Source organism: Clupea harengus, chromosome 1, assembly GCF_900700415.2.
Source record: "Clupea harengus chromosome 1, Ch_v2.0.2, whole genome shotgun sequence".
NCBI lineage: Eukaryota > Metazoa > Chordata > Actinopteri > Clupeiformes > Clupeidae > Clupea > Clupea harengus.
In genome coordinates, this window is record NC_045152.1 from 21,322,325 (window position 1) to 21,345,295 (window position 22,971).

At 46.9% G+C, this 22,971-nt stretch overlaps 1 protein-coding gene across 3 annotated transcripts in view; it reads left to right on the forward strand.

The window, feature by feature from the left end:
* kcnh6a (potassium voltage-gated channel, subfamily H (eag-related), member 6a) overlaps nt 1-22,899 on the forward strand; it is a 31,757-nt gene extending 8,858 nt beyond the window's left edge. The window contains exons 5-16 of one of the 3 annotated variants that reach the window (XM_031571220.2): nt 570-864; nt 2,794-2,981; nt 14,595-15,020; nt 15,338-15,755; nt 17,677-17,876; nt 18,063-18,315; nt 18,910-19,103; nt 19,437-19,536; nt 19,812-20,090; nt 21,013-21,196; nt 21,753-21,984; nt 22,277-22,896. In XM_031571220.2, coding sequence (XP_031427080.1) covers nt 570-864; nt 2,794-2,981; nt 14,595-15,020; nt 15,338-15,755; nt 17,677-17,876; nt 18,063-18,315; nt 18,910-19,103; nt 19,437-19,536; nt 19,812-20,090; nt 21,013-21,196; nt 21,753-21,984; nt 22,277-22,618 — 3,111 coding nt within the window. In that variant the 3' untranslated portion in view covers nt 22,619-22,896. Of the gene's footprint in view, nt 1-569; nt 865-1,177; nt 1,259-2,793; nt 2,982-14,594; nt 15,021-15,337; nt 15,756-17,676; nt 17,877-18,062; nt 18,316-18,909; nt 19,104-19,436; nt 19,537-19,811; nt 20,091-21,012; nt 21,197-21,752; nt 21,985-22,276 lie in introns of those variants that run through there. The other 2 variants (XM_031571222.2, XM_031571223.1) reach the window with 2 other exon arrangements.
* The last annotated feature ends 72 nt before the right edge of the window (nt 22,900-22,971 follow it).

Consider the following 22,971-nt stretch of genomic DNA (forward strand, 5'->3'; position numbering starts at 1 on the left):
GACAAGTCTGTGCCGGCGCCCTGAGCGCAGTTGTGATTATGCCAGCTGTAAATAAAATCAGGGGAGATAGGCTATTGGTCTATCTCCAGAGCAACCAGCAGCCAGCATCAGACAGCAATTAACCTATGAAAGGTGGGCAACTTTCAGTCTGTGGCTCAAATTAAACAGGCTCTTTGAAATTCAATCTTGAAAACCAGCTTTACACTTACTCACTGCTATTGCACGTTAAAGCTTATAGAATACTAGAGATGCTTACTGAATGATTCCACTGTGTTTCTAATCAATACCTAAGTGGCTTTAACTGAAATAGACTTTATTTATACGCGTGTGGACAGTTTGAATGAAAGTGAGAAAGTGTTGGACCATTTTAATGAAGGTGGTCGATATTTGTTATCAATATATTTGGCTTCTCTCTTCCTTTTCCATGTTTGTCCATCTCCTGTCCATCTCTGTCCCTCTACATGCCTCTTCTTCTCATCATCTATCCACCCCCCACCCAACCCCAACACACACACACACACACACACACACACACACACACACACACACACACACACACACACACACAGCCCACCAGTGAGCAGCTCCCTCTGAAGGAGTTCCGTATCCCCTCCAAGGAGAGCTGCCTGCAGTCCGAGACCCAGGCCCTGATTCAGGAGGACCCACCGGCGCTGGCCCACTCCTCCACCCACTCCTCGCTGGCGCTCCTGACCCACCACCAGCACCTGGACCCAGACCAACTGGGCCCGCGCAGCCAATCACACGAGAGCGTGCACAGCCTGCGGCGTGCCTCCTCGCTGGACGACATTGACGGCATGAAGGCTGACTGGAGTGGTCGAGCAGGAGACCCGCGCATCATCAGCAGTGAGTGTGTGTGTGTGTGTGTGTGTGTGTGTGTGTCTGTGTGTGTGTGTGTGTGTGTGTGTCTGTGTGTGTGTGTGTGTGTGTGTGTGTGTGTTTGGGATTATTATGTATGTATGTGACGACATTGACAGCATGAAGGCTGACTGGAGTGGTCGAGCAGGAGACCCGCGCATCAGCAGCAGTGAGTGTGTGTGTGTGTGTGTGTGTGTCTGTGTGTGTGTGTGTGTGTGTGTGTGTGTGTCTGTCTGTGTGTGTGTGTGTGTGTGTGTGTGTGTGTGTGTTTGTGTGTTTGTGTGTGTGTGTGTGTTTGGGATTATTATGTATGTATGTGACGACATTGACGGCATGAAGGCTGACTGGAGTGGTCGAGCAGGAGACCCGCGCATCAGCAGCAGTGTGTGTGTGTGTGTGTGTGTGTGTGTGTGTGTGTTTGGGATTATTATGTATGTATGTGAATATGTGTCTGTCTGTTTCTGTATTTGCTCATTTGAATGTATATACTGTATGTGTGAATGTTCCTGTGCTTCATCTAGTACCACTAGGTGTTAACAAAGAGTTTAATACCCAGGGATCACACATACTAACATGTGTACCCGTCCTTTACTGTAAGTTCTTGTAGTAAAAATGACAGTATTTCAGCAGATCAACACATGTGTTTTCATGGTGTACCACATAGGTGCAGTGATATGACCATTAGCAATAGCTTAGCTTAATTCATTCATTTGCGGAATTCAAAAGACATCAAATCAGCACATTCATTTAGAGGGCTCCTTCAGAGCTAGGGCTCACTAGGGCTCCTTCAGAGTGAAACTGGCCAACCTGCGGACTCTGTGTCCGTGTAAGGGCATGCACACGTGTGTGTTGAAGATGTGTCTGCCTCCCATCTATGACCCATGTCCAGAACCGCTGCTGATGATGAACGTGCTCTAGCATTGACCTTTTCCACCATCATAACACAAACTGAAGGATAAAATGGCTGAAGCGATAATCACTGTGGTAACGTGGACCGGTCCAGAGGCAGAGCTTGCGGTGCCTCCCCTGGAGAGAGCTTGTTCCAGGCGGACGTGCACAGCAGTGTCCCCTGCTATATTTAGACCAGTCACGCTGGATCACTTTGTGTGTGTGCCTGCCTGTGTGTTTGTGTGAGTCTCTCTGTTTGTGTCACTGTGTGTGTGTGTGTGTGTGTGTGTGTGTGTGTGTGTCACTGGTGGTGTCAGCGTTTACATGTGTGTACCTGTTGCAAACGCATACTCACTAGTTCCAGAGGGACCGAGAGCTGGGGGGAGGTTCCACACAGAAGAAAAACAAATGTTCTGCCTCCCTCCGCAGCCACGGCACCTGTTCCCAAGAGGCTGTGCAATCAGTGCTAGTGCACTCTAAATAGCAAGGATAGATTAGCCCTCACTCACAGGAAGGAGAACTGCTTCACGCTTCAGAGAGAACATTCCAGATAAATGCCCCATGCTGGCCGCACACACATCTCATTCCCCCTGATGGATTGAGCCAGCTTTGCCTCCTCAAGTCTGAGTGTCTCTGAGTCGAGCAACATGCCACATCTTCAGCTACCTACTACTAGTAGAGACTTTTATCCAAAGCATCTTTATATTGCAGTACATGTTTGAACAGTACAGCATACATTCTCATCAGTATGTATCGAAACACATGATCTTGCGCTACAAGTTGCTCTACCAGTTGGATCGCACAAACCTGAGCATCCTCATTACTACTAAGAATTAAACCAGTGTGTGTAGAACTGGAGGAGAATATAGACAAACTGACTAAATGGCAAAAATGATTTAATAACTGGTAGAGTGAATGAAGAGAGTTCTTGTGCAGCTTTTCGTTTTATAAAAGCGATCTATCAAAGAACATGCCTTGATGCAGCTGCCGGTGTGGCCTTCTAACCGGGTGCATTGCGTGTTCTCTCAGACCTGAAGCCGAGCCTGCTGAACTCCACGTCGGACTCGGACCTCATGCGGCATCGCGCCCTCAGTCGCATCCCGAAGGTGACTCTCTCCTTCACCTCCGACCGCTTGCGCCCCCCCTCCCCTACTGAGATCGAGATCCTCCCCCCCAGCAAGGTCAAGGTCAGCGAGAAGGTCACGCATGTCACACAGGTAAGACGTGAGTCATCTTTGACGCATGACGGCATGAAATGTGTGCTGCTGTGTGTGTGTGGGGGGGGGGGGGGTTTTGTATGGGGGCACATGTCTTACTTTTTTTTATGGTGGCTTTAAAGTGTCTAAGAGATTCTGCTGAGAGCTCATACAATGGATCAATGAGAAACTACCGGTGAAAAAACAACATATCCCCCAGCCAAAGCAAGACACACAATCAAATACACAACGCCAGTGACACATCCATACTTTGTAGTGTCTGCAAGTACATTTACACCTACATCTGATTCTGTCACAGCTCTTTTTATGGTGAGATGACACAAGAATGCTAAGAATATAAACCACCATTCGTGGATATTGAAGGGTACAAGTGCCATATAGCTATTTGTACAACACACAGATATATGTTCGTGTTTCTATGAGGGGAAATGAGTCTGAAAGGAATGAGTCAAGAAGGAGATGTTGGCTGCCCATCCCTTAATCAAGCCTTTACGGAGCTCTCGGGGGGGAAGGAGAGCAGGAAGCTAACAGGTGGCCTTTTACAGTGAGGTGTTGCCTGAAAGATTGTTATTGAGACACAGTAAATAATAAATGACTTATTCAGTCAAATGTTTTGAATTGTGTATGTATCAAAGAGACTGCTTCATGCTGGCACAGTTTTGCTCATGAATTACACAGTGGTTGGAAAACTATCCTGAGTGGCTCTACAATGCTGGCAGCGGCACAGAGTTAGAAGCACTACTTGTCAATTCGCCGTGAAGGGTCGTGTAATCGTGTTTGAAAGGTCAGCCGATTGTAGATGTGTTTTTACTTTGGGCAAACTCTGTCCCCTGACTGGTGCAGCGCGGAGGCATAAAGTAGGTGAGAGAGTAAGTGACGTCCGCTTTAGAGTGGATCCTCATGGATTGCTGTCATGACGCCGCGTGGAAAAGAGAGGGACGCCAGCCCCAACGCCCTGTGGTCGCCATGGAAAACTCATAGCGATGGAAAAGGTCGAAGCTGCACACCCCACGATGCTGTGTACAACAGTGACCCATATATACCCCCCACAGAGTGGTCAGAGGAGTGGTCAGCTGTGGAAAGGGGGGGTTGATAGTGTGTGTATGTGTGTGTGTGTATGTGTGTGTGGGTAGGGCCTGACTGTGTTTACAGTTGACCTCCCCATATTCATAGTATGGACATAATGCAAGGGTTTAGCCTTTGACCTAGCCTTTGGAATTCTAGGTTACCAATTATGCAAGTTATGGTGAGGTCCGATGAGTATAGACCCAGTGAGCAGCCAGTCTTTGTGTGTATAACTCAGGTGGAGCTCTGGCAAGCTCAGGTGTTCAGGGTGAGGGGAAAAAAAGAGAGAGCAAAACACAGAGAAAGAGAGAGAGAGAAAGATAGAGGCACAGACAGAGAGAGAGAGAGAGAGAGAGGCAGAGCGAGAGAGAGACAGAGAGAGAGAGAGGCAGAGCGAGAGAGAGACAGAGAGAGAGAGAGACAGAGAGAGAGAGAGAGAGGCGGCATGAAAGAGAGGGCCTCAGATATTGACAAGCTGCTGCAGTGTCAACGCACATGGGCAACAGCGTGTCGTTCCTGCCAGTGGAAAAATCCATCCAGATAGACACCACCCCGCGTCACTGCTAACACGCACGCTTCCACACGCACACAAAACACACTGCGTGTGTGTGTGTGTGTGTGTGTGTGTGTGTGTGTGTGTGTGTGTGTGTATGTACTCAAGCACGTGTTTAACCTTATTGGCAAGCAGTAATTCTAAAAAATACCATAGATTTTACACTATACACAAAGCATTTCATTTAAGATTTTCAGCAACAGAGTACAACCTTTTCAGTTATTCAATTTTGCCTTCATGAAACGACATCAAATGAAAATCCTAGAACATCTGTGTCACTGCCTGATTAATTTACATCAACAATAACAATGTAACCGAGTGTCTACCAGTTCCTGCTTGCCAACATTTTTATACCACTCTGGTTTTCAAACCTTATGGACGTGTGTATGTTGGAAATCGAAGACCTGCTAATATGACCCATGAAATTGAAAACCTGTTAAATGTCTTCATGTTTTGAATGCTCTCAGCCAGTATCATGAAAAAGACACCTATGCCGGGGTCCTCACAGTACTCAGCGTTCTGTTTGTGGAGCATCTCTAGTTAGTATTTGTGGTCAATTCAGTCTTTGGGCTGTTGGTGTTGTGGCTCAGTGCCTGTCAGCTGTGGACGTGTCCCTCGCTCGCCTCAAAGCCGTGCGTGTTTGTGATCACCCCCTGGTGGCCAGTATTGAGAACGATTGAGTGTGGATCACTATGTGATGAGGGACAGAGGGGATATGAGAAGAAGGGAGAGGAGGCTTTCTTACAGGTGGTGTGAGTGGAGGGAGAGTGAAAAGGAGGAGGAGGAGGATGAGGATGTTAGTAGGGGAGGTGCGAGCGGAGAGATGAAGGGGGTTGGTGGGTATTGATCCCTCCGGAGGTGTCCTGCAGCTCATGACCTTGGCCTCTGGGGCTAATGGATGCAGAGGGCAGTGCCAGTAAAGACCTCTCTCTCTCTTTCTCTTTCTCTTTCTCTCTCTTTATACTCCTCTCGCTATCTCTCTGCCTCTCTTTCTTTTGTGCTTTGTTCCTCTCTTTGTCTCTGTCTTGTTTCTCTTCTGTCTTTTCTCTTTATCAATTGCTTTCTTCTTTAGCACTCCCACTTAAATCTCTCGCCATCCTTCCCATTCCTCTGTGTCTATTACAGAAGTATTTATTTGACATTGAGCTTTGTCCTTTAAGATGGTGTCCATCGTTATGTGGCATTTGGGCCTCTGCCTTGTTGCTGTCGTCATCTTTGTTTACACTCAATGAGGCTCCCTCAATCTGCGTGTTTCTGTCAGACGACTCACCTCCTGTGATGTGATGCTGGCAACTCCACCCACCCCACCCCCACGCACACTCCCACCCTCCGACCCCGCCCCACCCTGCTTATTCCCACTTCCATAATTGGATGTCGATTGGCACAGGTCAACAAAGGGGAAATGACTGCAATCATTGATTCTTGTATTTATTGATTAGTCTGAATAACATCAAGCACATTATGTGACTATGCCCTGGTACTGTGCTTCCTAGAACTGTGCGTGTATTTTCAAAAAAATTATTTAGCCCAAAAAATGATCCAGGTGTGAACATTTGTGCGTATTGCATATTCTTAAACTTTATATTGCTCTTCAACTGAGGATTGCCTGTGCTTGTGTGTGTGTTTATTTTACATGTTTGTATAAAAAGATAATTGGAATGACAGAAAAAATTATTTAAAAAGACAAAATAAAGAGAAAGAACTGTAGCTGTATGAATGAGGTTATGTCAAAGGGGAGAGAGGGCAGGATGGTGTCTCCCTGGCAGACACCTCTCATTTTTTCTTTTTCTCTTCCTCTCCCACCCTCTTTCAGTCTCTCTATCACCCCCCCCCCTCTCTCTCTCTCTCTATCAGCCTCTGTCTCTCTCCCCTTGGATATTTCCTCATACGTCTGTAAATGCGTGTGTGGGTGTGAGTGTGTGTATATGTGTGTGTATGTGTGTGCGTACGCGTGTCGGAGCAGGCGGTCAGTGGACTACTGCTTTCGCTCTCAGCACCACTCAGAGAATGACAACATGAGTTTAAAAAACAAACTCAAGCCTGTAAGTCTTGTTTTACTTATTTCTTACTTCTTCACTCCAAATTCCTCTCTCATACATAGACATTTCTTCTTGTGTTCTCCTTCATCCTCTCGTCTCTCAAGATGTGCTTCTTAAATTGTGTCGTTGAATGTGGAAATTGTTGTGGAAATGGTTCTCACTGAGATCTGGCCCGTATTTGGTCACTCCGATGACCATGTCAATCAGACTGGTGACAAGTAGAGTTTGTGAAGAAATGATGGATCTTGTCAAGCCACTATGAAATGGGTTAAAGTGTGTCGGATTCATGGTATGCCAACTGTGCGTTACCTTGGTGATGGAGGATTTTTAAACTGCTTTTTGAAGCGAGTATGATTGGTGACCCGTTTCTGTGACTTATTATAAATGGACGCAAATGTGCTTGTTGATGTGCCTTGACTTTAGTGGTGTATGTATTGCCTTTGAATGAGTCTCTGTGTGGTCAGGTATGTGGGTACTCTGTATATATGTAGAAGTGTGTGTTTACATGTAAGTGTTCATGTACATGCAAGCATGTGTGTGAGTTAATACATGTGCGTGTGTTTCGTGTGTTTTGTGTGTGTGTGTGTGTGTGTGTGTGTGTGTGTGTGTGTGTGTGTGTGTGCGTGTGCGTGTGTGTTTGCGTGTACATGTGGCAGAAGGGACATCTGCGTGCAGACAGTAGAGATAGATTAAAACTCAGGCCATCGTTATGAAACAGCCTGCTAGATTTTATCAATAACCTCCAATACCCCGCATGAGTGGGTCCATGTGCATGCGCGTGTCTGGGACTGGGCATGCATGTGTGTGTCTTTGTGTGAGTGTGTGGAGGATGGATTTGTGTTGGTGGTGTCTGCGTGTGTATGTAGGATAGATGTTTTGAGTGCATATGCGGCAGAATAGTTTAAAAGCCATACAGAGGCATGTCATAATGGGCTTGGGTGCCCTGTCGTAGCTTGAGACCCACGCTCGTAGCTTGATTGTTCTCTCCCATGTACGTCACTTTGGATAATAGCGTCTGCTAAATGACTAAATGTAAATGTCCTGATATAGCTTGGTCAGGATACTCTCCCCCTGTGTGTGTGTGTATGTTTGTGTGGGTGAGTGCAGTGAGTGCATGTGTGGCTGTGTGTGTGTTTCTTGTATGTTTGTGTGTGTGTGTGTGTGTGTGTGTGTGTCTGTGTGTGTGCGTGCATTGGTGTGTGCATGTATGTGCATCCATGTGACACAGAAACAGAGGAAATCAGAGAGAGATTATATCAGTACAAACTGAGCTAGAAGTGAAAGCTTGAGATGATGTTTCGGCCTGTTCTGTCACTTGTAGAGTGCAAAGAGGATCCTGACTTATCCACCGCCGGTTCTTTTGTCTGAACATGTTGCTAAGTCAGACCGTGTCAGTTAGACGTCCCCTTAGCAACTGCCATTATTGATACCATACCAACAGCTTTTCTTTTTTATCATGCAAAGCAGCTAATATGACTTTGAGAGGTGTAGAGCGAGTGCATGTTCGTTAAAGAGGAAGAGGTTTTGCATAAATAGACAAGATGGTAGAGGCAGATAAATAGTAAAAATATTAGTATTGCATGTGTGTCATTTGATATGTTTGAATAAATAGATAAGAAAATACAGTTGAGTGCCACACAAAGTCTTATGAATGCTTCGTCAGCTAAATGAATATAATGTAAACGTAATCAAAATAAACACAATGTAATTTCCCTGACATAAAATGAGAATAGTGACTGATAGAGTCTGTCCCTCAGTCATGGAGAGAGGCCATAGATGATGATAAAAACCATCAGGAAGTGGATGTGAGCTACATCGAACATTGTGTTGCCGTCCATTATCACTCAATATATGTGGGCCTTTCTGTAGGATGGTGAACCTGTTCTGTGTGATTACCCAAAGAATGGGAGGAGATGGGACCAAATCTGTCTTTTTCAATGGTTCCCAGTAGCTATTGCGAGAGATAATGAAACAGACCTAAAAGTAATTTCTTGAAGTAATGACAGCTGGATCCCTGGACATATCAGTGGAAGATTGCTGGTTGGATAAGAGATGGTATCCCCCCCCGACTACTTCTGAGAATACTGCTGTCGTAAAACACAGACGAGAGACTCACAGTACATCAGCCCGGCAGACATCACCTGGGCAGTTTTTTGTTGTATGACTGAATACTACAAATGTAGATTGCAAAAATGAAGCATATTCTGCTTTATGTCCGTAAAGGGTATTTTATCATGTTAGGCGCTGTAAAGCGGAGGGATTGCTTCTTTGCACTCATCTATAAAATGTAAAAATAAGGTTTCTTTTTCAGTTGTTTGGTCATCTTTGGCCATTTAGAAGCTCATATAACATATGGTCCTAAACAGAATATTCTGTAAACTCAGACAAACATGGCCTTTATGAAGCATCAGCGATATTTCAGATAAGAAAATACATCATAAAAACTGTCCTGCTACAGCAGCAGTGTACAGTACTCAAAGGCTAACAGTTAACAGTTATGTTCAATGTTTCAACAAAGATTTTCACCCACACTTCCTAAAATGAATAGCTTCACTCTGCTTTTTCCATGCTATTTGAGGAAACGCTTGACTTGTTGAAAAATAACATAACAAAACACAACCAAAATAACAACTCATTGGCCACTGGGTCCAGAAATCGTAAAAGAAAACTGTTGTACATACTCTATTATTTCCTGAGAATTATTCATTTTCATCAATATCACACTGCATGGTGCATTTCATCAATGCATTTACTTTGTGTGGTTTCTCAGTTTTGCGCTGGTTGTAGCGTGAGTGAGCTGATGGACTGACCGACTAACTGATAATATGCCAGCATTAGTGTGCATGCATTGCAACTAAATGCTTTCTATCGGTTTTACATAGTTGTTTACAATGTTGTTTTGTGTAAGATGTGTTCACCGTTTTGAAGAAGGCGGCGAAAATGTATGGAATTTATGAAAGCAGTGATTTGCAAAAGAAGGTTTACGTTCTGCTAAGAAATATGACAAGGAAGATGAGTTCAACCCCTGTTTTCTCGTTCCCAAATGAATAAGAACGGAAAGCAGAGCTCTAAAAGGCCTCACAGGGCACTGGGCAGGACTCAGTGTGCCGGCAGGAATCAAGGTCATGCAAACGCCCACTATCTAGTTCAACCTGAGGGGGAGGACTGATGCTGATAGGGGAGGAGCTAGAGTAAGTGTGCATGGTATGCTGAGTAAAGTAAATATGTGAAGGAGGAAAACATAAGAGATGTTGCAAATGTGTCACTCTTGAGAACCCTTTTTTCTCATGGAATTAGCTTGAGCATTAAAAAAAACTGTCAGTGGCTATTTTTTTTTTTTTAAGATTTATTTTTGGGCTTTTTATGCCTTTATTTGGATAGGACAGTTGAAGATATGACAGGAAGCGAGGCGGAGAAGAGGTGGGAAGAGGATTGGGAAATGACATCAGGCCAGACTTGAACCTGTGTCCCCTCGAGCAATGTAGCCCGTAAGTGGGGGGCTTTATCGGCTTGCACCACCGTGCCCCCCTAGTGGCTAGTGTTTTGAGGTAATTCTGTTACAAGTGTTCTTTATGGGAGAGAACATTTGCTAAGGTTAGGCATGAGTTGATACGACGGGTATCTAGTGATATACTTAGTGGTATATAGTGTATAAGGTGTGTATAGTGTATGAATGTTTTGGTGTTCAGGTATGAAGGGTTTGGGTGCTTGTAGTGGGTTTTGGTGTTCAGGTATGAAGGGTTTGGGTGCTTGTAGTGGGTTTTGCATGAAAGATGAACTGATGTCCTCAGGTCCATGTTTGTGAGGGACACTATGAGGAGATCTGAAAAGGGGGGCATGGTATTCAGACAAGGGTGAAACCAATAGTAAAAGTGGAGCCATGCTCTGATGCCTGTCTGCCCTCAACAGTTGTTTACAGGAGTGGGTTAAATCTGTTGGAAGTCCAGTTATGTGGGACTTTAAGTAAAGACACGTATTTGGGGTAACCATTCCAGTCAGGAGTCAAAATATTATGACTGGAATATTTGAACAATGCAGAGATGAAATAATATACTAACACTACTCGACTTCACCTACACCTACATTTTACTAAACTAAACACCTGATTAACCCATATATTCTGTCAGTCAACACACACACACACACACATACACACACTCTAACAAACACACATACACATACACACACTCAAACACACAGACACACAAACACCCTTTTTAGTGAAAATGCACCCAAACCATTACACTGCACTTTGTTTTCTGTCGATTTGTTCCAGGGAACAAGGTTTTTTGAGTACAGAATGCACGGAAGATCACATGGTCTGTGGGATGTTTGTGTGTGTGTCTGTGTTTAAAAGAGTTGCACGTTTTCCAAATCCAGAGTTCAGCTAGGAAAGCAAGAGTGAAGTACACCCTAGCTACGCTAATGCTTTAGACGCACACAAAGAAAAACTCATACGCTATGACAATCTTGCATCCATTCATTCACACTAACCCTATTCATTTACACTTACCAGCTGTGGTGGCACCAGCGTCCTCGCACCCCACTCTCTGCCTGTTCCAGTGCAGTGTGGTGGGCTGAGGGGTGGCAGTGGGAGGGTATGTGTAGGGTACGGCAGTTCCTCCTCCGGGGCAGACAGGCCGGCGTGCTGGCCTCCCTCAAGACCTGGCTGTGCTGCTGGGGCCCCAAGCATGAGAGCTTGGAGAACCTGGACATGGAGGCACTCATCGTCCTGCCGGTCAGTAGTCTTCCATTTCAGGGCCACTCACAGTGGAGGTCACTCAAGGTCGTGAGGAAAAGTTCTGTTTCTGGGCTTGTCTGTGCCGCTGTCTGGTTGCGTCGTTTTACGGATTGTATCAAGCTATTGAGCAAAAGCTCTTATCCAGAGTGACTGACAGATGAATGAAAGGAAACGTTTGTACTTCTACTGCCCTGGTGTAACTCAGTAACTCAGTCTTGGTGAACCATTGCCTGCTGCTTGTGTTATGAGAGCCCCTGAGCCTGAATGACCAGAGGAAATCACCCACACAATAGAGACACTGTACTGATCATTTACTTAGGTGATGCAGGAAAGCTTCTGGTTTGCATTGGTGGTGATTGTAAGTGCAACTGTGATGATAAATGGGACTGAGAGTTTATGGTTGTGGAGGTTTGTGGTTGTTTACGGTATGGAGTCCCCTAGTCAGTCAGTGAGGGCTGACATGACAAAGACATGCTCTACATCACTCTGTCTGTCTCTCTCTGTCTGTGTCTCCTGATGCTGTAGTTTCTAGAATAATTTGAAGACTGCCATAGAACTTGACACCTAGATTCTTGTAAGTAAGTAACAGGAAAGGATATCAGCCTCTTATTATATTAAATATCACTCTGTCTCTATCTCTCTATCTCCTGCTCTGTCTCCCTTTCTTTCTGTCTGTTTGTCCGTCTCTTCCTCTCTCTGTGACCTACATATTAACCCTTATTGATCAGTGTGACTGTTAGCTGGGACAGCTAATGGAAAGTTGTGGTGTTTGTTGTTATTGCTGACGTGACAGACTGACGTGTTAGTGAGGCCAGACTGAGAACAGACTCACTGCTGCTGGATTGCACACAAGCACCCCCTCAGTGTGGCTATGTGCGCTACGTTATGTGTGTGAGCAGAATCAATGCCTACTCAAGGTCTCCCATGGTCTCCCATTATGGGTGTCCTGTCTGGATTAGTATATGTGCTGTTGCAAAAGATGCTGATTTTGTGTCTCAGCATCAGCCTTTAATAAAGTTCACATTGGATGTTTTTAGTTCTGGGTTATATTAGTGAGATTTCAAAGCAGACTTTGCTGAAACTATGAAGCTGTATGCAGCTTTGCCGTCACTGAGAATTCATAAACTTCGGTTGATTTGTCCTGCAAACTTGAGTTTGACCACATGTGTTCCCCTTCACAAAGTAGCTCCACTTCTTGGCCGGCCAGTGTGATAGCACTGAGGCGATGGTTCCCTGCTTCTGTAATGTTTGGCCGAGGCTTAAATATCACAATGCAAACTTGGCCCCAGTTCTGCCATTTCAGAGTGGACTACTTAATGTGAAAAGAGTTTGAGGAATGTCTTTCTGTAAATATTCCCTGGGATGATCAGTGGGCATTACTCATGTGCCTAATCTTTATAGCCATCTTAAAAAAGGAGGGACTTGAGAGGCCATTTTTATTATTGCACATGAGACTAAGGTAAAGTATAGCATAGCATAGAATAGCATAGTGTATCAGATGTTTCATGATCGCCAATTCAGCAAATTCAGTGGTGAGGCTCTAAATTAAATTAATTAAATAAATAAAGTGAAAATAAATCTAAATTAGGGCACAGACATCTGTTTTCATAAGTAAGAAGAAATGTCATATTTAAGACCGGTTCATGCCTTAAATGCCACTGTGCATTTGATAAGATCCAGGATATGGCAGATAATGAAAGTGTCTGACCTCCAACCTAGAGGGACATCAGCTGCCTATGCCACTGGCGCCCTTGTTGGTCATTTTTCTAATACCACAGATAGGTGGAGACTCAGTTAGAGAATGATCAGTAAGGAAACAGGCTTTATTCTTGCAATGATGCGCATCAAGGGAGAGAGGAAGGTTTCACTCAGAAGATTCACCCGTGTCTCTGACTAAACATTGAAACAGCCCAACTTTAAGTATCCCGAACAGAAGAATGGGTGTCAACCAATAGCCCAGAGCTTACATGAACATGTATCAGGCAGCTACTCTGATACAGGAACTGCCACTATGTTGGTTCACAGGGGGAAGCTGTTGATTAGAGGATCCAGCCGTGAGCAAATATTTAAGAGGCCTGTATCATGGGGGTGGGGGTATAAAGAATACAATGAAACTCTGATTTGACCTGAAACACGTTTCCCATCCCACTTCCCTAGGACACAGTATTCCAGATGGCAGGCCACTTACACACCAACCTGTCTAATTTAGAGCTATATAAAATATATATAAAGATGCGAAATACAAATGAAGATGAGATTCATTGGACAACTGATTATTGCCAATCATTATTGATTCTGATCTTTAACCCTGATTTGCACCTCCTTCACCCTTTTGGGCTTTGGTTTCAATTGTTCCCTCAAAATGGGCTGGGCTGACCTTTCACCCTTCAATGGTTGGACTGTTTTCTGAAAACACAAATATCGCATTTATTGGAGCTTGAAAAGAAAAAAAAGAAAGAATAATGTCTGTTTGTGTCTGTGTGTTTGTTTGTGTGTTGTTTGTCGACTCTGCTTGTATAACTCGCGCCTTCATTGCCAGGTCACAGTCAAATTGTGTCTGTTATCTCTGTGTCCGCTTACTGGCCACAGACTCAAGTTTGTTGTCTCTCGGGGCTCTCTGTCGTTCTGACTTGTGTGAAACGAGTAGAACGATAAGGGTGACAGCCATTTTATTTTCAGTCTTAACATCACAAGCCAACAAGCATGCCTCACAGCCTGGCCCGTGCTTTGTGACTGCAACTCTATTTGTGTCACATAAATCTTGCAGTGACTAGAATCGTTGTTAGGTAGTTGGTGTTGTTAGAATCATGCAAACTTCTTGTAACTTGGTGAAGGTTGTCACAAAATGTCACTCCTGCTGATAAGTGGTTGCCCCATGTTCCCTGTGAGCCTTGTGTGAACGTTTCTGAGAAGAGACTCAGATATTATCTTATCTTGTGTGGCTTACCGGTCCTCCATTGCATCCTCTAATGTTGACTCTGTCTCTGTTTTTTTTTTTTAAATTTTGGTCTTTCTCTTCAGTTGATTTAGCCTACTACTTAATTTAATCCTGTGAAAAGTGGTTTGTTTGATAGCAATATATCTGTTTTACACTAAACATCAGTATTTGTTGTTTCTGTGCCCCCTACTTAATTTGCCTTGTTATTTAATGGTGTGATAAGTGTAGTGTATAGTATTTGTAAAATGCTCAAATTCTCTCTGCCCCCCCCAAACAGGTCCTCTCTCTGGGGGCGGATGTGCTCCCAGAGTACAAGCTGCAGGCGCCTCGCATCCACAAGTGGACCATCCTGCACTACAGCCCCTTCAAGGCGGTGTGGGACTGGCTCATCCTGCTGCTGGTGCTCTACACGGCCGTCTTCACGCCCTACTCCGCCGCCTTCCTGCTCAACGAGCAGGAGGAGAAGCGCCGGCGCACCTGCGGCTACACCTGCAACCCGCTCAACGTGGTCGACCTGGTGGTGGACATCATGTTCGTGGTGGACATCATCATCAACTTCCGCACCACCTACGTCAACCGCAACGACGAGGTGGTGAGCCAGCCGGCGCGCATCGTCCGCAACTACCTGAAGGGCTGGTTCCTCATCGACATCGTGGCCGCCGTGCCCTTTGACCTGCTCATCTTTCGCTCGGGCCCAGATGAGGTGCGGGAGGTGGGGGAAAGGGGGAAGGGGGGCGGTGAGGGAGGGAGAGGGGGTGGGGGGGAGGAGAGGGAGGGTGCTGGGAAAGTTGTAAATTGCACTAGCTAAGAAAGCTAACTAAGAGTGCACCTGGGGTGGTCAAGAGAAAGTGCATAAATGCAACTTAAACACAGAAGTGTATGTCACATCTCCTACATCACTTCAGTCACAAACACCCTTTATGTGAGTGTACAGAAGTCCGTGTCCTAATTCCAGTTCATCTCCTTACTCTCCTTACTCCCCTCTACCCCCCTCTGCCCTCCTCTTGCTCCCCACTCCAGCCTCAGACCACCACCCTGATTGGCCTGCTGAAGACGGCCCGTCTGCTGCGTCTGGTGCGTGTGGCGCGTAAGCTGGACCGCTACTCGGAGTACGGCGCCGCCGTGCTCTTCCTGCTCATGTGCACGTTCGCGCTTATCGCCCACTGGCTGGCCTGCATTTGGTATGCCATCGGGAACGTGGAGCGCACCAGCTCGGCACGCATGGGCACCATTAAGATCGGCTGGCTAGACAACCTGGCCGAGCAGATTGGCAAGGACTACAATGACAGCGACTCCAGCTCGGGGCCGTCCACCAAGGACAAGTACGTGACAGCGCTCTACTTCACCTTCAGCAGCCTGACCAGCGTGGGCTTCGGCAACGTCTCGCCCAACACCAACCCTGAAAAGATCTTCTCCATCTGCGTCATGCTCATCGGATGTGAGTGGATCTCATTGATGGCTCTTCAATCCTAGCCTTCAGTCCCATTCTGGAACATCTAATCTAAAAGTACTTATCTAATCTTAAACTGTTATCTGGAATCAGGCCGCTTACAATTATAGAGCAAAATGGGTAAAGTACACCAGCACAGTGGACAGTAAACAATACTTTCTCTCGGCTTTGGCTTTAGATTCTGTGTGGAACCCTGGTGTCTAGGAATCATAGTAATAAAGGACAGGACATTCTAATGTCCACACGGAGCCTGGATTGCCTGAATCCGTAAACATTTTTGAATCCGGTACCTTTTTTTATCACGTCCACACGAAGCCCTGTCAAGAAAAATTTGCGTCCACACGGAAACGCTGGAGCGGAGCGGAGTGGTTGAACCCACTGTAAAGACGTCATGGAGCATGCGCATAAAGTGACAGAAGACAGAAGTCGAGATCCAACTAGCAATCTTCGGATTGCGGAACGACTTCTGTACCACCTGAAATCACTGTTACCACAGCACTCAAACAGGACAAATTAAAATCGCGCACTTCGCTGTTTGTTCACTTCTCGTTTGTGTTAAGTTACCGTTTTAAAACTTTGTCTATAGTAAAAATCTTTTCACGTCAGATTTGCTCATATAGGCTATTGCTGACACTTAAAAAAAACGGTTTTGAACAATAGTCGGATGCAAATATATTAAACAGTGATAGATTAATGTGTGGCTTGTTGATGTCATCCCTATTCCTAACCAGCTTCTTAACAACATCGATTTAGATAGATAGATAGATAAACTTTTATTAATCCCGTTAGGGATTTTTTTTAGCAGGAGAGCTGCTAAAACAGGCTGCCACTTGCTGTGCCATGGCAACCAATTCAGTTAATAAATAATGCCGGTCGTGTCCGTTGTTGTGGCTGATCTCAAAAATGACATCCATATGACTAAGTAAGACCACGAAAAACTATCCACATGTAGGTAGAGCAGCACACAATCCCAATACAAACAACTAAACACAGTAGAAAAATTTAAGTCACGAAAAAGTCGCGAAAAGAGGGGGGAAAAGTAGAAAAACGGAGAGCTGCTAAAACAGACTGCCACTCATGGCGGCTCCACGTCATATACATTTTGTTTATGTTGTTGCTGTTATGAAGTGACGCAGCGGGGTTAATAAGGGTTCAGGCTGAGATTGCGAGGCTTTCATGTGGGGCAATTACGTCAAATTGTGCGGATCGGGCGTCCACACGATCACGGATTCACTAGCAGGTTCGAATCTACCCACTCTGGAGACTGGATTCAAAAGGTTGCGGATTCAGTCACTCAATCCGCCGGGTTCGTGTGGATTCAAGGCCAATCAGGCAACATTTCTTTTCGGATTCAGGCAATCCAGGCTCCGTGTGGACGGGCCCTAAGAGCTCTGGGTGTCACTGGCTGGCTTCCCATATTCAGCTTGCAGGATGACAGGATTCCCAACAGCCGGCACCTTTATTTGGATAGTCCGTCTACAAAGACTTTACAGATGGTTTGTTGAAGTTCAAGTTCGGTCTTTCTAATTGATCACTGAACATCAACCCCTAACCCTCACCTTTCAGTTTCGACAGATAGTTTGTTCATAATATGAGCATCTGTAGATAAGTTTATATGGGACCATCCCAATAAAGTGTGACCAAACACCCTCTGACAATGTGTTTATTTGTCTCACTTGACTTTATCCAAAGCTTTAATTACAAGACGTTCTGTCCTTCAGCTGTTCACTTACTACCAATCTAGTTAGCAATTTCTACATAATTGCTACACTATGTCACTGCAGTGAAGACTTAGCTTTGAACTGCTGTCCATCATGTTCCCAGTGCCCTTGTGTCCTCTTTTCTCCCTTCTCCTCTCTGTTCTTGCTGGGTTGTGTGTGCTTTCCACTGACTTTCGTCTGCCCTGTAGCGCTGATGTACGCCAGCATCTTTGGGAACGTGTCGGCCATCATCCAGCGCCTGTACTCAGGCACGGCGCGCTACCACACCCAGATGCTGCGGGTCAAAGAGTTCATCCGCTTCCACCAGATCCCCAGCGGCCTCAGGCAGAGGCTGGAGGAATACTTCCAGCATGCCTGGTCCTACACCAATGGCATCGACATGAATGCAGTAAGCAACTTCCAACACAAACACACACACACATACACACAAACACACACCTCACATAGTTTCACAACCAAACACAAACACAAGTAGACTGACCATTGTGTCTGTCTTTCACACACACACTCACTCACTCACATGCCAGTCAAATCTATTTCATTTTCCCTCCTCCCTCCCCTCTCTGTATTTCAGGTGTTGAAGGGCTTCCCTGAGTGTCTGCAGGCGGACATCTGCCTGCACCTGAACCGCTCGCTGCTGCAGAACTGCCACGCCTTCCGCGGGGCCAGCAAGGGCTGCCTGCGGGCGCTGGCCATGCGCTTCAAGACCACGCACGCACCGCCCGGTGACACGCTGGTGCACTGCGGTGACGTGCTCTGCGCCCTCTACTTCATCTCGCGCGGCTCCATCGAGATCCTGCGCGACGACATGGTGGTGGCCATCTTAGGTGAGGCGATGTTGGGGGGGTTTTCTCTCACTCGCTTGGTTTTCCTCCTCTCTATTTCTTTTTTTACTCTCGTGTTTGGGGCTCATAATTAAAGGTGAGAAATCTGATTAGAAGTGGTTATGAGGTGGAGCTCTCAGTCGGGCTGAAATCGTAGGCCATCTTAGTTTGGAGGGCAGCAGCATTCTCAGCGTTCTCTCCTGCTTCTCTGTGTCCTATTCTTTGGAATAAGTGGAAGCTGTCCAGCTCTGGACGAGAGAAAGCAAGTAAGGAGTGCCTAGTGTTAGCTCTCTGTCGCCCCCTAGCGTTTACACATGTACTTGTGTCAGTATCGCTCAGTACTAAAGGCCAGAGATGATAGGCAAGGATATAGCAGTTTGGTGAACGCTGCTCACTTCTCATTTTCTTCCTTTTTATTTCCATCCCTGCATCCTCTTCTTTCTCTTCTCCCTTTCTATCCTTCTGTACTTCTGTCTGTCACCTTGCATCTCTTTTGCAATAAATCTTCTTTTCTTTCCTTACTCACTCTCTTTTTTTGTCCCTCCCTTTCCATTCCCCCTCTCTCTCTCTCCTTCTTTTTCACCTCCCCCTCTGTAGGTAAGAATGATATCTTTGGGGAGCCCATAAGTCTCTATGGGAGGCCGGGGAAGTCTAATGCGGATGTGCGAGCGCTGACCTACTGCGACCTGCACAAAATCCTTCGGGACGACCTGCTGGAGGTGCTGGACATGTACCCTGACTTCTCTGACACCTTTTGGACCAACCTGGAGATCACCTTCAACCTCAGAGATGTGAGTCACACACACACACACACACACACACACACACACACACACACACACACACACACACACACACACACACACACACACACACACACACACACACACACACACAGACACACACATGCATCCTCATTTCAGATGTTGGTTTCCCTGAACTATGCAGTGTGTTGGCATATCTGTGTGTGTACACTGTGTGTGTATGTGTAAGTATTAAAGACACAATCAAGAATGTAGTCATCCTGGGGTGCACTTGTGTTCTGAGAGACCCAGTAGGTTAGTGAGGTTGGTGTTGTGTTGTGAGATGTATGTGTATGAGTTACTGAAGCTGGTGTGTATCAGGTAGACAGAATTATGCAGCCAACCCCCAGTGAGGAGTCAGACTCTTGCTACCACCGACCCAGACGCCGGAGAAACTCTCTGCATCGACGCAACCGGCCTGGTGAGTGCATTTACACTCCGGGGATGTCAGTATCTGTGCTCTTGGTTCAGATGTGGTTTTGGAGAAATTATTTACACTTTTACAGTTATATTCTTTATAGCCAGTATAAAATATAAAGAATACTCTGAAATCATTTGCACAGTTGTGACAAGGGATTCACTCTAATTATGAATGTTCAGTGGCATTTTCCATATTTTTTTCTCACCCACTCTTTGTGTCTCTCTCTCTCCTTCTTTCTTTCTCTCTGTTTCTTTCCCTCTTTCCCCCTCTCTCAGATGGAATGGACAGGGATGACTCGTACCCAGATCCGTCATGTGCGGCCGTGGGGAACCACCGGGGGGCGCTGCCCCGTCCTCCCTGGGACGAGCTGTGCAGCAGTGGCAGCGCGGCGTCCCTCTCCAGCGAGGAGGACCTGAAGGTGCTGGGGGCCGGCCGGGCCGAGCTCTACCCCACTGCCGCCGCCAACGCAGAGGCCTGTGACTACCAGCCCGCCGTGGTCAACCTGCTGCCCCCCAACAGCACAGCCCAGAGCATGGGTACGCACCCCTACATGGGTACGTGTGTGTGTGTGTGTGTGTGTGTGTGTGTGTGTGTGTGTGTCTGTGTGTGTCTGTGTGTGTGTGTGTGTGTGTGTGTGTGTGTGTGTGTGTGTGTGTGTGTGTGTGTGTGTGTGTGTGTGTGTGTGTGGGAGAGAGAGTGGCAGGGAGAGAGAGAGATAAGAAGATGTGAAAAATCTTGTCCCAGTTTATGCTATACTCTCTTTTTCTCTGTTTCCCCTCATTCGGTGTTAAATAAAGTATAAAGTACTTGAGAGTGCTGCTGTTGCGTGGTGTGGTGGGCCCTGTTTAGAGGCTTTTTTGGGGGTGGTAGGACCCCTACTACTGGAAGATTGTGTGACAAAACAAGATGTATTTTTGTCATTTTCTTGCCCTGTCAATGCGCCGGAACCTTAGCCTTCATCTAACACATGTAATCTTTGCACAAGATGGAAACCCAGCACCCACACAGACCTAATGCACAGAGATGCACCCACACAGACCTAATGCACAGAGATGCAGCTGCCCAACTGAAAACAGCCGGTGCATATCTGAATCTTCATGTTTGCCACTGCACTCAACACAGAGCAGAATGTGCATGTTTGCAAGCGCCTCTGTGTGATGAGAACGTCTTCCTGTCTTCGCCCCTCTTCAGCATGTCATTTACGCCCAGCACTCATGAGCTAGTCTACATCAATGAAAATCGAAGTTTCCTGTTTCCAAAAAAATTTTGTTTGCTTGCTGCAGCTTTGGTAATTAAACTAGCATCCATAGTAATTTGAATCCTATCTTCTTTTCTCTCTCTCTCTGTGTTTGGTTTGGGTTGGGTGTTTTATAAAGGTTCTTAAAAATGTTTTGCATCTAAAGTCTCTCTCTCTCTCTGTCTGTCTCTCTCTCTCTCCCTCTCTCTCTGTCTGTCTCTCTGTCTCTGTCTCTCCAGCGGCTCCTCTGAATGTGTCAGGGCTATACAACTACTGGCCGGACCGGCGGGCCAGTCAGTTCGCAGACAGCCATCAGCGTCGCTCGGCTTCTGTGAGGGCGGCCTACGGCCCACACACCTGCCCCGAGGAGAGGCCAAACGAGCTGCAGGCCCGCCTAGAGCTGCTGCAGTCCCAGCTGAACAGGTCAGACACACACACACACACACACACACACAGTAGGGTACTAGTTAGGATGGCCACAGGGAAAGGGAGAAGAGGTGGAAGACGAGGAGATTCCATGCAGGGACGACGGGAGGAGAGGCCCAAAGAATAGTCTTAAATAGGAGAGAGCTGATCAAACGTGAACAGTGGGAAGGGAGAATGAAGGACAAAGATTGGAGGATGAGGTCTGTGGGTGGCGAAGGCAAAGGATGTGGTCAGTAGTATGGCAGTGGGAGGAGTAGTCAGTAGTATGACAGTGCCCACGCGGTTCTGCCGGAATAAGGAGAAACGGGATGAGTTGTCACCATGGCTGATGATGCACACAAAAAGGCCAAACTGAGTCAACAAAGGAGAGGAATGAGAGAAAGAGAGACGACACAGCAGATACAGAAAGGTAGTTCTCGCTGTCTATAGCAGAGCAATAGTGTTGCATTAAGAACATTCGAATATGGAAACCTACTGAATATCCAGAGCATGCCCATGGCAAATGAAAATGTTCATTCCCCTCCCCCGTCCCTCCCATTCCCTCCCACTGCAGGTTGGAGACGCGGATGACGGCGGACATCAACGTCATCCTGCAGCTGCTCCAGAGGCAGATGGCGCCAGTGCCGCCCGCCTACAGCGCCGTGTCGCCCCCGCCCCCGCCCCCGCCGCCTCCCTCCACCCTCTACACCTCCAGTTGCACCCAGGGGCTGCACCCCGTCAACCCGCCCGTCAACCCCCCCATACCCCCGCCCGTCCAGATCAACGACTTGGCATCCCCCATCAAGGTAAGGGTGTAAATGCAGCCAACCTATGTATGTGCTGTGTTTAAGATATATTTGTCATTATGAATTACAAAATCTGCTGTGCATACTGGAAGGGAGAGGGGATAGTAAAAATGTATTTGCATGGCATCTTCCGTTTCTGTGCCACTGTCTTTGGTGACATGTCTGCAGGCATGTTACTGTGCCAGTGTCTTTAGTGGCATGTCTGCTGGCATGTTACTGTGCGTTCTGCTGACTTCTTGAGTTTCTGTCCCTTCTGTGTGTCTTTGTCCCTCTGTCATCCTCTCCTCCACAGATCCCTGAATCAGACAACTTCCAGCACAGGTCATCAGACTCGCTCTCCAGCGGCATCCACCTGACCGTGGCCTCCGACGAGACTATGTCCATGTCCCCAGAGATGGAGAAGCAGCCCAGTCTCTCTGCGCACCCGCCGCAGCCTCAGCCTCAGCCTCCGCCCCCAACCCTGCTCCAACCCCAGGTCTCGGAGGACCCCTCCCAGCCCCCCCAGCTCCCCCAGCTCTCTGGACTGCTGTGCGGGAGCCTGCGTTTCCCCTCTCTCCCCGACAGCCTGGAGGCACCCAGCAGCCCTGCGGAGATCCAGCGGCACGTCTCTGACCCCGTCCTTCCTGCCAGCTAGAAGCCCTCTGGCCCGTCCATTACACGCCCCTCCCAACCCTGTACTCCTGCAATCGTCCTGTCAGCACACAGTACAGCGCCCCCTACAGGCTGCTCAGACACAGATGAAACAGCCACAGCACTGCCTGGGTCTCTCAGTATTTCAATGTTCCTCCTTCACTCCAACAGAGACTGCCAACTCCATACTGCACCTCCTGCTCCATCTACTGAAAGACAAAAGACCCCAAAGCCAGTGTGTGTGTGTGTGTGTGTGTGTGTGTGTGTGTGTGTGTGTGTGTGTGTGTGTGTGTGTGTGTGTGTGTGTGTGTGTGTGTGTGTGTGTGTGTGTGTGTGTGTGTGTGCGCGCGTGTGTGT